Source organism: Sceloporus occidentalis, unplaced genomic scaffold (assembly GCF_023333645.1).
Source record: "Sceloporus occidentalis isolate IW3139 unplaced genomic scaffold, rSceOcc1.0.p SCAF_345, whole genome shotgun sequence".
In the NCBI taxonomy this organism is placed as follows: Eukaryota; Metazoa; Chordata; class Lepidosauria; order Squamata; family Phrynosomatidae; genus Sceloporus; species Sceloporus occidentalis.
In genome coordinates this window covers 129782-146192 of record NW_028317325.1, presented here as the reverse complement: position 1 = coordinate 146192, position 16411 = coordinate 129782, and the positions used below count along the sequence as shown (strand labels likewise).

Here is a 16411-nt window from a genome sequence, read left to right as displayed (position 1 = left end):
CTGCACCGTGACTTCCAAAAGCCATTAAAAAAAACTATGCATGTGACCAGCTTTCTAATCACTATGTGATTTAAAAAAAAAAAAAAAAAAAATGGTTTAAAAATATATAAAAATAAAAGATTTAAAAATAAATACAAATTTCGTAACATTTAAAACGAATGATGTCACCATTATATCATAAAGGGAACCTAAAAAAAGGAAGATAAATAAACCCATTCCATGAAGCTCCTGTCGCAGTTTTTGTGCTGAAATGAATACCAGTGGACGTTTGGAACTTTTCAGCTATGGAATCAGCAGAGCCGCTATCACGCGCCATGCGCCTCAGCAACAGGTGACCCCGCTCTGTGACTTTACGTGGTCTTCAGCTTCATGGCTGAGTTGCTGCTGTTCCTAAAAGCTTCCACTTTCCAACAATACCACTTACATTTACCCCTGGAATATCTATCAGGGATTAAATAACTGATTTATCGCAAAGGTGGCATCCGATCACCGTATCACGATTACGTTTACTAAACTCTGCACAACGACCCATTTTTTCCATAAATATTTGTAAATGCACATTGCATTGTTTTTATACACATGGGGCAATCATGTTGTCCGTACAGCGTAGGGTCCGTACAGCGTAGGGTCCGTACAGCGTAGGGTCCGTACAGCGTAGGGTCCGTACAGCGTAGGGTCCGTACAGCGTAGGGCCTGTATTCTTTTTAAACCACTTATGAAAGTGGTCAAGGGTTTACTAAATTCTAAATCTACGGGTCATTACTCGTTGCTAATCCTTCTGGATTTTTCTCCTCTTATAATCGGTAGAATTTACAGTAATTTGTACTCATGTAATTGCTGTGTAAATTGTTAGCGCTATAACAAAATTTTATCATCCTCTCTGGGGATTTGAAAATCATAATCACAAATCATAATGAAAAGGAAGATGATGGTCCTCCGTACAAATTATGCTTTTGCTGATTTATATCAAAACTAAAAAAACATTTGAAGAACAAAAACAGAACATTTAAGGATTGATGGTTGTCAGTGTGGAATTCTGTTGTGGTATTTGCTCAGATTTGACATTTCTCTTTTAATATAGGCATACACAATAAAACTTGGATGCACGCGTGTGCACACACACACACACACACACACACAAGCAGTACATAGCCAAACAAAATCTTACTTTTTTTTTTATTTTTACTCATGTAATTGGCATCATTATCACATCCACACGAGTGTGAGGAGGGAGCTCCCCATAATATCATTAAAATTATATTGTACAAAGTCTATATATATTTATACATTTATATAATAGATTTTTTTTTGTGGTTTTCTTTGCTTGCTTTTTTTTTTTCTTTTTATATTTGTGGGGAATGCGTTATGAGGATCTGGAGACAGTAAGGAAACGTACCATCCCTTTGTTGTAAGGAGATGGGATACGGTGGGTGGAGGACATCAAAAAGGTCCATTGAGTACAGCGGAATTTGATTTCCTGAGTCCGTACACAAATACCCCTCTGCCGTCGAACAATCGCAAAGGATAAAAGCGTCCCGTGTCTCTTCCCTAAATCAATTGTGAGAAGCTCAGAGATCGTAAGATGACCACCCTCTCTTCCAAAGTACGACAAAACACGAGTGCCTCTTCAATGTAAGTACATCTCATTTAAACAGGCTATGGGGAGATGGTGGTAGGTAGGGGGCGAAAAAAGGAGCAGGGACCCAAATGTGATGACTTCTCCCTCCTCTTCTTAGCAGCTGATCCTCTGCTTTAAAGACTGATTAACTTCTGGAGTGCTATAGGATCCCCCCAGCTGTCCAAGTCACTTTCCAACAGTCTTTTTTTTTTTTTTTTTTTAAATAATAATTAAAAAAAAAATTAAAAAAAAATATTGAAGGCTCACATACACCACCACATTTTAAGTGTAGGAGAGCACTTGAAGAGAGGGCATTCTCCACTCCCTTTCCCCACCACCCTAGTCGCATTGTGCGTTCTGTCATAAAGAGTCCATCTGGAATCCCACACAGGAAGGGAGAAGAAGGTGGCCAAGAAGTCTCTTTTCTCATAGAATGGCACAACATCTACAGAAACGTTGCCGGCTGCCTCCCACCGAGGGAGGTGGAGTGACCGGCGCAAAGTAGGCATGGACTTTAATATTTGGTAGATGTGTCTGGAAGAGAAACGGAAGCAATGGTAAAAAAAAAAAGCAGTTAAGATCATAGTAGATTCAAAGTGGATCTGTCGCATTTCTCAAATCCCACATATTTCACTGTTCTATATAATAAATAAACCAATATAATAGTGTTTGGCAATTAAAACAAGCAATTTATAAATGTATTAAACATTAGGCTAAACGGGAAACAGCAGCCAGAGATGTCAGCTTCTACAAGGTGAACCTTTAAAAATATCTCCAAAACTACTTTTTTTGGCAAGCAAAAAAAACCAAAAAAAACCACACAATATAGATAGTTTAACTGAATTTATAAATTACAACGCAGCAACATGTCCACAAAAGGACAACGCTATTTTCTCCTCACCCGTAGCCTTTTGATGCCGGCTCGCGTAATCTGTTGACAATCGTACAGCTCGATTCGCTCCAGACTCTGGCAGCTCTTGAGGTGCTCCAGGGACGCGTCGGTAATTAAAGGACAATTGTCCAGCTCGATTACCTCCAGTCGGTCGTGAGCACATGCCCCGTTTCCAAGATGGCGTATCCCGTCATCTGTGATTAACTCACAGTGCGACAGACTCTGCAGAGCGAAAAGCTTGGTTACAGACGGCTTTTCAGGCATTTCCGCCAATATAGTCATGAAGCTATTTACTAAGTATCTGTACTTATCTTCCGAGCACAGGACACGTCACTACTGGTTAACCCATTTCCTGGTAGTAACTATGAGACATCCAACGTTTGACTAATAATCAATGCCCTCCCAGGTATCAGAAGTGTCCTCATCCGCCATAAAATCCCATACAGACACAGCATCTAGTCTTGTGTACCACTGCAATTCTTCTAACGCCTCCTCTTACACCCCAATATTCGATACTTACCAAAACCTGCAGTCTCGGACAGTGTATGGAGAGCTGGATAAGAGTGCTGTCTGTGATCTAACACAAAACATGTTAACATGTTACAAGGAGAGACAACTTGGAACCCACACCCAACACTAGCGAAAACGTTCAATGGATTAATCCAAGCACAGAATGCCTCACCTGGACGCACTCCTCCAGATCCATCTTCTCCAGCTCATGGCAATTCTGCAGGAAAGAGGAGAGTTAAAAGCTGGAGTGGAGATAGAGACAGATAGGGATACAGACTAAAAGAGGGAAAAAAATCCTTACTTTGGCTAAGGTGGTGAAACCCAGATCTGTCAGTTGTGAGCATCTTGCCACTTCAAGTATTCTGTTTAAGATGAAGACGTTTTTATTTTAAATGAAAGCCTTACAATCCAAGCCCTATGTAAATGATCACGCACATAATCATTTGTGCAATGTACCCTGTTACACCGCATGCAAACTGCGGCATGAATTGCTTAGCCGTGGATCCCATGGGTACTGGCAATAGAGTCCAACGGTCAATGGTTGTTTTATTCTACTTAATGGGAGCGGCAGCAGCACATATGCTAACAGAACACTGATGATAGAACATACATGTAATTCATTCCCGCAACCCCTATCAGTCACCTGCCATTGACTTAATACAGGAGTGCTACAAAGCGTGTCTTATGGCAGAGATAGCCAGATGGAGGAGCAGCATTATTCATTAAGTCTGATTTTTAGTTCCAATAATTTAATAATGCTTGCGCTGATTTGCATTCAGTAAAATGTACTAAAATATGTGCAAAAAAAAAAATGGGGGACAAGACTGTCCCTTTAAGGCTATAACGTCTGTAGTCCTTGGCTTCCTCATAAGTATCCAAAGGGTTTCGTTTGTCACCATTAGTAAATTCTGTCTAGGATAACCCAAACAACCAATAAATCAGCCACTGAATGAAAGGAAGAGTCATCATTTCTCACTGCTTACACTGTTGGGCATTTCAGGTGAAAAGTCAAGTAAAGCCTTGACCCCAAGCAGCCTTCTACCATAAATGAAGCAATCGTGGGCTCTTTCCTGTTACCAGCTGTTGGAAAGCACGGTTTTCTGCTGTTAGTAGATCCAGAAAATGACCAAGGACACTACTATGCGGGTATTGGCATGAAATCCGTTACTTACACTAGATCAGATTAATATGTATTATATACAAGCATCTTCCCCGAGTTCAGTAACTATTCTTCACTATGCGGGGTACCGAGCCCGTTACCTGAGACGGGGGCAGTTCTGTCCCAGTGCATTAAGAATGGAGTCTGTGATGTTGGAGCATCCGGAAGCGCAGAGAGACTGGAGCTTGTGGCATCCGCGGCAAATCGTGATGAGCCCATCGTCAGTGATTTGCTGCTTAAAACAAGAGGCAGTAACAGCTGGGACAAGAGAAGAATATGTACCCGCCAGGGCTGGGACCTCTCACACGTGTCTGTATATATCAAGTATTAGAAAGTGTCAAAATGTATTTATATATACTTGCCATAAAACAGTGGGAACTTACTGAACACGCCTGTAAATTTAATGTGATGAGCTCCGGACAGTGAGACCCAATATATTTGAGAGCTTCATCTTCCAGCTGTTTAAAAATATATATACTGTTTGATTCCACAGCAAAAAAAAACAGAAAGTAGGTAAACATATTCAGCACCGCATCTAACAAATTACCCAACAGATAAGACTGATTAAAAGGGCCTATTGTATAGCGACAAGTACGATACATTATATACTTATATTATATATACATACACAACATATAATCTATATATAATAATAAATAATATGTGTATAGTCTTTATTTTAGCATATATAAAGGGGAGGCGATGTATTACCTGAGTGCAACCCTTGAGGGACAGGGATCGAAGCCCTCCACATCCTTTAACCAAAGCTTGGATCCCATCTTTGCTGATCTGATCACACCACGAGATGTTCAGCTGTTCCAGGAGAGGGCAACCCTCACTATGAAATGGAAACTAGTGATGATATCTACAATAAATCCCTCTGGATTGTAAACTTGTGAGCAGGGCCCTCTTTACATACATGGTCTGTCAATTCTAGTTTTGTCATATCATTTGAATATATGTATTGTATGAAGTGCTGCATACATGGTTGACACTATATAAAGGATGAATAATAATAATAAATAATAATTATTATAAATAATAATAACATACAAATGTATGCAAGGCTAAGGTCCTTCGGCAGTCATGTCTATTCAGTCTGTTTTGCTGAGGTTCTACAACCACTTTTCCTGGTTATGCCAATCCCCATAAGTACCCCAAGGTCCTGCTTGGAGTTCCCCTCACCTAAGCGCCTTAAGGGAAAGGTTAGTGATAGACGTGCAGGACGCCAGGTCCAGATGCCGCAGTTTACAGCAAAATTTACTGAGGCTTGAAGAGGTTCTGCAGAAAAGAAGCAAAATCAGGTTTTCATTAAATCATTCATCATCACAACACGGTAATTGCTAGACTCGTGCATCCGTATTCGGGCGAACATGAAAAACGAACACGAAGAAGAATGTACATGGAATACGAAGATCACCCCCCCCCCCAGAAGACGAAGCCCAAGTCTAGTAATTATTATATAATATTGAATACGGATAGAGAGTTCATGCGTTTCTCTTCAAATGCTTTAGAGAAGATACTTACGTATCTGTGATCTTGGTGCAACCGTTCAAATTTAAAACCTCTATGTTACGGCAGTTCTGAGCAAAGGTTCTGTTATAAAAAGGAAACAAAAAGAGGAATAGATTTATAATCTGAATAAAACAGTCACGATGGGTGGTGAGAATTGGGAAAATAAACAGGAAGAAGAAGCAAAATATTAGTCCTATGACTGTCAGCACATTATTGCATATCCTGCATATCCTGTTTTTCCCCGTAGACACGTTAGAGATCGGTAGCACCCCCACCCCGGGACGCAAAGAGCCCCAGATCCTTTTCGCTCCCCTCTGACAAACCGATCTTCTGTGTTTCCCTTCCATTTGCTCACGTTCCCAAACCGTGCAGAAAAAAAAAAAAGCATGTTTTCCGTTACATTGAGCAGTGTCTTCTAAAAAGCCTCCATGCAAGGCAGGAACATACGTGTTCCTGCCTTGTCAAACATACAGTGGTATGTTTTTTATCGGCAATCAAGTCACACAAAAAGGCATTTACATCTCCAGTGGTCTTTCCTCTGGTTTTCATGGCATTGCTGACCCCTCCATCTGAGCTCATGGAAATCAAGACTGCTTTTGGTGGCTCTGAACTCAGAAAAAAGGTTTCTGAGACCAGGCCCTTCATACATGCGCTTTACAAGAGCGGTGCTCAGCCACGTTCCTCAGCTACTTCATAAAGTAGATACGCCTTTCAACTCAACATCAATCGGTTATTACTCTTTGGTTGAGTTTCAGAAGACAACGCGCTCTACAGCAACCTGAACTTAATACGATGCTTGCAGTCTACGTCTTTCAGGTCAGAAGCTTGGCCATCCAGTGGTATCTTGTAAAGGTCATACAGTAGCAGTTAGTAGATAGATTGTAACACATATCACACATGGGATGTTTCTTTTCTTGCCTACATTCATTGGCATCATATGAAATCTCTACCTAGGTTTTCTACAAAATAATTAACTTTCTGTAAACTTTGTAAATCAGGAACACGGAAGGGCAATGAAAAGAGAAGGTGGGAGGAAGCCAAAGGATGTGTTTTGTACCTGAGAGCATTATCCCCAACACCGATGCATCCTCGCAAGCTGAGTTTACGTAGAAAACCCCCACAGCGCTTGGAGATATTTTCAACTACACGGCCCTGAAATATTAAAAAGGAGATTAAAGACAGAAAATAGAATGGCGCCCAAGACACAAAGGGGAAAAGCAATGGAGGAGTCTGAGATTCAGGAGAGCGAGAAGTGAAGCTTTTTGTACGCTTGGTACCTCAATGTCTCTCTGAAAATCAAATAAATCAATTCTCTGCCAGTTGCTACCATCAAGAGCAAGGACGTTCCAGGCCTAAAAACCAGAGAGAAGGGAAATCAGTGACACGCTGCCCAAAGGCATCAGGTACACCGCATGTTCGCTACGCATTCGTCCTCCAAACCCATCATCCTCTTCACGTACCCTTGACACCTGAGCACATCGGCACAAGGTCACCACGTCCAGGAAGGAGAAGATCCTGTGAGGGAAGAATAGAGGTTACTTGGATAAGAACCCAACCCTTGATTTATGAACGGCCACCAGGCCAAGACTATGCTAATGTCCCAATAATCGTATAACCGGACTCAATATCACCACGGACTTTAGGAGGCTTCATATTCTACAAAGCCTTCTTCTTAAGTCACCATTCGGTGGAATGATGGCACCTCTTGCGATCGGGCTACGTGTTTTCTACTCACCGAAGTAAAAGCTCCTTGGGAAGCTTTTTATTGATCAGAGCCTCATCGTTGTTTGAGAACATCTATAAAAAATAAAAAGGGAGAGAAAGAGAGAATGAAAAAGTAATCAGTAACAATCTCAGCACACAATCCCTTGTCTGACCATTAACAGGACAACATCCAGTAATACGTTTCTCACCGTTCATAAACCATACACACCAAATACAACTGTGCGTTAAACCCCATGCTGGGTGTATAAACCATGGGAGCAGCCATGGGTGCTTCTGGTTCTCAGGCTGCATTATTATTCCTCCCCATTCAAGGGTGGGGTTACGAGAATGGAAACAACATCAGGACAGGAAACGGACTAGACATGCTAATGTCAGATTTTGCTAAAGATCTCAATTTCCCTAAGAAATATATTTCCATAGAACAATGATCGACAAAAACCAAACACATAAGCCCGGCGCCCTTTAATATATTAACTTCATTATGCCAGAAGCGGTGGTGGCAAGAGTTGCCCTTTAATAACCCTGCGATGTACCCCTCCGCGGGGCAGCTTATTACTCATTAACTATAGGCCTGGGTAAGCCGGCCATTTGTAGCAGTATCTACACCGGATTGTCACGGTGACAAACATTTCTAAAAAAACATTCTATAATAATAAAAAAATAAATAAATATATATATATATATAATGAAAAAAAGTTATTCCGGTTCAACTTTTGAAGTGGTCTTCTAACCGTAACAGCTAACGGAACGGTGCAAGTTAAGAATGCATCGTGTACACCCGCGAATACACACTAATGTTCCGGAATCTGACCACGGTAACACCGCCTATGCCTCGTATAACCGTATAAAGGTGAATACAAGAACAACACGGGTTGTACGCTCTATTTGGTGCGCTGAAAACAAGCGATAATAAGTGCGTGGCTGATATGACCGATAAACTTTTGCATGATAACAATTATGTGTTTCTTGATATAGTATTTAAAGAGTGATTTTCAACAAAATAGTTCATTCAATGACAAGAAGGATATTGCAAACGGCCAAGTGACATCAGCAAAAACAGGCAGACTAGACGGGCCGAATGGTTGTAATCTTGGGGGAGCCATCTACCCACCACTCCATAATGAGCCAGGAATTGGATCAAAGCGGATTGGCCAATGAAAATATTTCAGGAATAGTCATAATTTAGATGACAAAAAAACCCCCCGAAGAACAAAACTGAAAGAACAACGGAAAATAACGCATCACATAAAAAGCCTAATTTTTTATTTAATTTTGACTTTGATGACAGCGGTATAAAAGGATTCATTGGTGACAGAGTGAGAGCGTCCTGTTTTAGTAGAGAGTTTGGTCTCCGAATGGGAAGTTGGGAACGCTCCTCGATCTTGGCTGCTCTAAGGGCCGCTGTCACCGTGTGCCACAGAGGGGACTACAAGAACAAACAATCCTCTTCATTTTGTATCTGGCCTCCTCATGCTTGGACTCATGCTACAAACCGAGCACAAAACCAGCTGACTCTGCGACTTTCTTTGCCCGTCTCTCAAAATAAGCGTTGTGTTTTATCAATCCCAGCCGGTATAACAGAAGAGAACCTCGGCAAAGGTCGTGATCTTAAGACAAAACAAAGCCAACTACACAGCGAGGTCACCAACGCTCTAAAGAAAATTATATTCAAACTATTTATTTCCACGTTCAAGGCGAGGAGAGCAGTTGAGAGGGAAAGCGGCAGGAGATATAACAGACGGGAGATTGTAAGGGACAGCTAAGTATTCAGGGTCTCAACATAGGCATTATGGGGGGCTAACCTTTCTGCAAGAAGGTCTGAGCTGGTCCTTCTTAATGCATAAGAAACGGATAACCTTCAAGAACTCTTCGTTGATTGAGCGTTACGTTATAGAGGACACCATGGCTGGAAAGTGACAGTAGAATAGGCAGCTGCTTAGAGCAACTTTTGGCATAAGACCCTCAGAGGTTGAAGGAGAGCCTTATCCACGTGAGGTGGAACCCTCCTAAAGCCATATTAAAAGAGGCAATTATTTACCCTGATATTTATGTTTTTACCCCGCTGTCAATGAGCAAACTGCCTCATAATCTTGTATAGTAACAGACAATTTAGTTATTATGAGGCAGGCTGGAGTCATAGAATTAAGGGTAGAAATTGAACTCATACGAAGAGATTTTTTTTGAAGGGTTTGATTGCGATTTTGGCCTCGTAAAATACAAAAAATTAGACTCAACAAATCCTTACGGCTTTAGCTATACATTATACATGGCCAGACAGGGTTGGGCCTTCATAATGTATGAGGAAGTCAAAGGGCTGAAACACAACTCTTCCTTTAATGAATAGAGCCTGATGAGTATCTAGAAGCTTGTGGTTCAAAAGAAATATGTAGAGATATTATGTCTAACACTCGGTTCTTTCTTTAGATGTCACAGACCACAATCTGTAGACATGGGGAGAAGAAACGGAGTATTCAATAGTGTGCAGAGGACTAAAGTCTTGATGAGGGGGATAGAAGGAGCGAGAGGGTAGAAGCGAGCAAATCATAATTAGCGCAGATATGCAGAACGGAGAAGCTCTGTAGGACCTCATGTTTGAACATCTATTCCTGTTGAGTAGAGGCTGAAGTTGACAGGGACATCCCAGTGACCCTTAGTTTTTTGTTGAGGAACGGCACATATATAATCGGCAGCGACTCCAGACCGGCTTAAAACTGTTGGGCATAGCAGGCCACAGGCACAGTTTAGAGACTACTGCAACTAAATCTGGACAGCTGGCACCGAAAGAAGACAGAAATGAGGATCACCTTGTTGTTTATATCATGTAGTCCTGGGGTGAGATCCTAATTACTGCAGGGACCAAAACGGTAAGACTGCCGAGCAGCCAAATCCAAGCCACCAGTAACTACCGACTACATTTCGGATGGATCTCCACAACCAGCCACATACTTGCCCTAGTAAGTGGGATAAGCTGAGGGGGGTGATGAGGGCTTCTGTTCCCATATGGAGTGTGGGCTACCAGCCACTGTTATTACTACTTTATATGAGTAGGAGAGCTAGACGAATATTTCAGCAGGCGATAATAAAAAAGAAGAACTACAAAAACCCCACTTTTTTTGTGAAATAGTTTTACAAGTTATACCCATTTCTTTAGTGAGTGGGGAACAGGCCTGACCAAACACCACCTCCAGGAGAAGCTGACACAGAGAAGCAAGGCTTTACCTGGAGAGTTTTACCAGGTATTGAGGTGGACCATATAGATACTGTGTCCAAGATGGATTTTCATTATTTTATTTTAATAGTTAAAAAAAAAAAAAAAAAAAAGCATGTATAGGACAGTAGTAAAAACCCAAATGCCGAATACTCAGCATACTAAACATACCATTAATCTCAATTATTCCATGTACATTTTCCATCCTACACATTAACCTTTAATATATTTCACCTTGCAATCACAATCTCTTGTTCTATTTCTCTTCTCATTATCTTTATATTTTAACGTCTAAAAACGTTTCCATCAAATCGCCCCCCCCCCCATGAGATAGCGCGTCATGGAATATCATAAAAACGGTCACCTGTGTATGACAAATTATAATATACGTAGAAACAACATACAGAATTTACTAAGATTGCACTTCATGGCCAAAAACAGGTGGACATCTGCTCATCGAACGTATCATTCCAAAATCAGCAGCAGCATTCATTTGGAGTTGGTCGCCTCTTTGCTGCCATAACAGCCTCCATTATTCTGGGACAGCTTCCCATTATGTGTTGAATTGCTGAGGGGATTTGCTTCCATTCAGCCACAAGAGCATTAGCGAGGTCGGACAACGATGTTGGGTGATTAGGCTTGGCTCGAAGTCAGCATTCCAGTTCATCTGGCGTTAGAGGAGGTTGAGGTCAGGGTTCTATGCAGACCAGTCAGATATTTTCACATCTATCTCGATATATACACATTTCTGTATGGACCTTGTTTTGAGCACAGAACCATTGCCCATTCTGTACCAGACAAGAACCATCCCCAAACTGCTGCCACACAGTCATAAAATGGCAATGTATGGCGTAACAGTAAGTTGTCCACTCAATAGAGCTAAAGGTCCTGGGCCAAATCATGAAGAACAGCCCAAGACCACTTATAGTCCTCCAAACTCTATAGCTTTACTATGTAGTCAGGGAAGCTGCAAACACGGGGCATTCATCAACCCCAGAACTGTTTGTTGGACTCCGCAGAACACAATTCCATGGCGGCAAACTTTAAAAACTTTTCCGGCCTTCTGTTAAGGTTGTTTGAAGCTGCTGAGCCTTGAAAATCTCTCTCACAGATCTCCTGAAGAACAGTTCTTGTGCCATACTCTTTAGCACTCAGCAGTCTTCTCTGTGCCGTCGTTACTCCTAGACGTTTCCAATTTACAGTAACACTACTAACGACCAACCACCGCGGCTCTAGAAGAGCAGAAACGTGACACAGACTTGTTGGAAAGGTGGCAAACTAGGACAACGCCACACAAACTTTATTGAGCTCTGTAGTACGGCCATTCTACCGCCACGGTCTGGATTTTGCGTTTGTCACCAATGGACGTGGCTAAAACAGCCAGATCAGCAAGCCGGACGCGGTGTCCACAATCTTCCGGCCATATAGTTTATTTATTTTCCCCTTCATGCAGTGAAGACGTCTGACGTTGAAACACACGGAATCACATTGGTCATGAAAGTGGAATAACAAGGTAGACAGCTTCTGTAGAAGAAGACATCTTGCAGTTTAGTTCTAACAGATTGTTCTGTCCTCTCCATTGTATAGACAGCAAACCTTCAACCCAAAAGCTGTTATTCCTCTTTTCCCCAAGAAAAACCATTCTCTTTCTTATGCAAGCAAAAGAATCAGCTGGAGTTTTCTAAATGTGACATCTTACAACATACAACAGGACTGATGGTCAGAAAACACCACTGCCTAAACTTAATCACACAGATCACTCTCACACCGTCTCATTGACAGCCAAGTTTACTAAGGTTTTGGCATCTGGAAAGTCTCCTGTCCCCGCGTAGATTATATACGGTGGCTTCTCAAAAAGGAGAAGCACATTTGGTTTCCTTGTATCGTTGGACTCGGGAGTTATCATGCGTTACACAGCTCCGGTACAACTCCCAGTAGCCTTTGTGTAGAAATCCAGTATTTAAAGGGTGCATACGGTTTGTAGCTCCATATGAAGTCATAAACATCACTTAGCTTCTCATTATCCGTGTATTAGATTGATGGAAGTACTTCTTTATTACAGCGCCATGCGTGTCTGCCCCATCTCTCTCGCTTTCCTTTGTTCCAGTTTGCCTCGGACTTCTTCTTGATGGACAATATACTTTGAAGTAGACGTCAATGGGCACCCAAACTCTACCAACCCCAATACTAAAGTCTCCCAAAAACAAAGAAGCATACAAATGACCCATTACCTTAGTAACCAGCGTCTGTGGGGCTCCCCAACAAACCTAGCTTCAGACAGATCTTTGATTATATATCATTCAAACCTTAAGGAGCGTTTACTGTAAATTAAAGACCGATCAGACTCCTGACCAACCTTCCTCGATCGTCCAATGGTCCTGGGAGTGGGAGGCTACGTCCTGGTTGCAAATGCTAATCATCAAGATGATATCTGGCTCAAAACCTCACTATCAGGGCTTCTTCTCCATCTCCCATGACTGTCCTCCTTATTGAGATATGAAAACTATGTTACCCGGCGCGATCGCTGTATGAAGCAGCACCAAGCCTGGCATACCACATATTTATAGCGCCATCACAGCGGGTAAAGAGCCCTGCCAGCTGTACTCATCTATCGCTCGTGATATTAAGTCCACGTATATTAATAAGCAAACCATGTTGGGATCGAAAGCTTGACTGAGGAGCTAGCTCTCCTTTCTCTAGGTCCTACCTGGTATTTTTCAGCTGGCTGTCATGCCGGCCGAGGGCACGAGAGTCGCACAGTTCCTTATAACGACATTCATACCGTCTGGATGATTTCAGACAAAGGTATTTACGACGCGAGTTAATTACCTGTCTGCTCGCAGCACAAGCCAAGCAAAGCGCGGAGCGGCGTTCCTGTGATCTGTCACCTAGGGGTATTTATGAAGCCCACCTACCCTCAAAAACCACAACAGCCAGATCTGCCATCTACAAGACCACCTGTAGATCTGCGTACTCCTGCACGCCGGCTATCAAACATCTTCACTATGATAACTCAGATCTTACCCCTCCACGCGCCCGGCCGGGATCCGCTCCTCCATACAGGGCTTTGGCACTCGGATCGAGGACATAAAGAAGGATTGGCGGAAAAGAACTTCCATCCACCAGGCAAGACTGAGATCCTACAGTGCCGGGGATTCTGGGCAGGTTCATGCAGATCGGTTTCGACGACGAGCACCTCTTTTTGCCCCTAAACCCGCTTTATACACGGATCCCGTAGAGCCCCTGTGCCAGGCGGCTTTTAAAGAGGCGCAGAAGACAGACAGCCGCGCATGGACGGACGTTTCATCCTCGGCGGGACTCCGGTTACCGGGTGACTGCTGCACTTAGATTTTAATAACGTGTTATTTCCGACACATCACACCGGATCTTATTCGCTAAACGGTGAGCTGCGTCAGCGCTCTGTCACACCGGCTCTTCCTGAGCCCAGACGGTAATCGTGATGTCACAAATCCACCCAACGTTTAATAGCAGGGCGCCAGGCGGGTCCACCCTCGCTATAAAGTGCCTCCAAATACACCCGCGTCACGTACAGCCCCTCGTGGCGTGTCAACGACAGCGAAACAACCCCCCGTGTAACAACCCCATTCTGCCTCTATATAACAGCTTTTAGCACACAACGCCCCCCCCTCCATGACTGACAGAAACCCCGCACAACATCACAGAGTAACACAATTTTCACACCCTAATCCAATGGCAGACAACCATCAGCCCTCCTAGTCTGCCCCCTAGGAGGTTACACTTATGCCTGCCCCATGTATGTTTAAATTCACTTAGTGTGTTAACATCTACCACCTCTGCTGGGAACCTGTTCCACGTATCTACCAGCCTATCAGAGTCCGTTCGGTATATGAGCCAGACCAGACTCTCTGTTCAGTGCCATCCTCCATTGCAGACTCCCCTCCCGACCTCACAATCAGCTCGGTGTCTCCGCCAGCTCCCCCGCTCACGTACTACATGGGGGGGCTCACAACTCGACCCCCTCCCCGCGTCACACACAGGCCCATCTAACCAGACAGCTCGGTGTCACACCTCAAACCGGCTCTTGGTCACCCCGTTCATCTCTCTCCTCATCGGGGCGGCTGCGGGCGTCACCGAGTGTCTTGGGGGTCCAAATCCCCCTTTGTACCCCAGATGACGCGGGTCGATGAGCCCGGATTTCCCGGGAGGGTCTTCAGACGACCTATCGCGGCTCCCCGGGGTCTTGGCTCTCCACTCCGGGTGTTGTCAGAAGACGTTACCGGGTGAGGTAGGCTCCTGGGTCCGGTGTTAACGGGCGTCTACGCCCTGTTTGTTCAGAATGTCCAATGAACGGACCCCCTGGGTGTTACTGGGGATCTCGGCTGCCTCTGGCAGAAACGTCGTCGGTGTTATTACCGGACAGACCCGACTCTTCTCCCGTCTCCGAGGCCTTTAACTTTAGCTCAAAACAATAACACCCGCACCTGCCAGCATCGACGCCTCTGATTGGACAGTGAGAGCAAGAAGAGGCGTGGATTACAAGCTGACAGCTGATCGGAGCCTTGAGGACTCAACTAAAAACCAGCCACAAATATTCCGAGCCGCTCACGACCCGGGGACCTCAACCCCCTCTGTTTTGTTTTTTTAACTGAACTTGATGTCTAAATTTGGGCCCCCAGGGGCCCCGATACTCCCCTCCTCCTTTTGTTGCCGTCATCAGCCAATAGAAACAGACCATGGGGTATTTAAACCTGACGTCATTACCGCGGGAATCCTTAGAAAGGGGACTGCCAGGGATTTAAAGCGCCAGCGCCACCGATTGCCAGATGGAGCTGGAGCCGAGGGGGCCGTTTAATGGGTTAATCCGCATTAGCTGCCCCGGGATTTTAGTTTCCTTCTCTTAACACGTCTCCAAGAGGATTTACCGGGGGCTTTAGGGCAAAAAATACATCAGACACCTGAAGCACTAAATGCTTTGGGAAGACCAGGGCTTATGCGCTTATTTATACAGGACAGCTCCAAAAAAATATTACATTATTAATTTAGATCCATAATAAAAACTCCTAATAAATAATATTGAGGGGTTAGCCTCTAGCGAGGGGCCGGGGCAGTCAATGTTTGACTGTCGGATGCTGCAGAACAGTCCGCTGGGGAGGAAGAAGAGGAGGCAGTATAGATAAAGGCGCCAGAAGACCATAATACCTAAGCAGTATTCCAGTCTGGTATCAACGCCGGTGACATAAAGCGATTTCTCACGGGAACTAGAAAATGAGGCTTCCATCCGAAGCACGACCTCCACTGGCAGGTAACCTACTTAAGGACGCTGTCTGCACGGTAATGCCCGGCAACTCAAAGGATTAAGAGCTCAGCTCCAATTAAGTTCAACTAATCCAACTCAACTACTAAGCACGACAGCAAAGGAAATATATGCCTCTGGAGAGCGCCGACGTTCTCAGCCAATATTTGGCCGGACAGCGGCACAAAAGCCGAGGAGACACCCGAGAGCGGCGACTCCTGTAATATCGTTAACGCTAAGACTATAAAGTATAAAACATCTACATAGCGTGCGTGATAAAGCCTCTATAATCATTCGGGAGATGCCTCAAAAGGTTCTGATCACAGGATAGGACCGATCGCTGACATTAGGTGTCGGAAGTCCTCGGACGTCAGCAACGATTGGCTGTTTTCATTACATGTATTTCTAGTCAATTCACTGCAAGCAATTTGGTAAAGTGGTAAAAACCTTCTAAAACTTCAGAGATCTAGATAGCGTTATTAACAATCAATGATCTAAACAGATAGCGG

The 16411-nt window shown here is 43.7% G+C and overlaps 1 protein-coding gene across 3 annotated transcripts; it reads right to left on the bottom strand.

Moving 5' to 3' along the window:
- Positions 1-2044: 2044 nt before the first annotated feature.
- On the bottom strand, positions 2045-14719 carry LOC149274154 (F-box/LRR-repeat protein 20-like). 3 transcript variants are annotated; one of them, XM_089505743.1, is made up of 15 exons: positions 14678-14719; positions 7430-7491; positions 7155-7209; positions 6972-7046; positions 6752-6846; positions 5707-5775; positions 5365-5460; positions 4891-5017; positions 4563-4637; positions 4281-4411; positions 3322-3382; positions 3193-3237; positions 3031-3087; positions 2520-2732; positions 2045-2152 (listed from the first exon to the last, which is right to left on the bottom strand). In XM_089505743.1, exons 1-15 carry the CDS (start codon positions 14717-14719, stop codon positions 2045-2047), a joined length of 1311 nt encoding a protein of 436 aa, XP_089361869.1. The 3 variants fall into 3 exon arrangements, with proteins under 3 accessions (XP_089361869.1, XP_089361870.1, XP_089361868.1); XM_089505744.1 differs by lacking the exon at positions 5365-5460; XM_089505742.1 differs by lacking the exon at positions 14678-14719 and having other exon boundaries at positions 2520-2762; positions 2983-3087.
- Positions 14720-16411: the final 1692 nt, after the last annotated feature.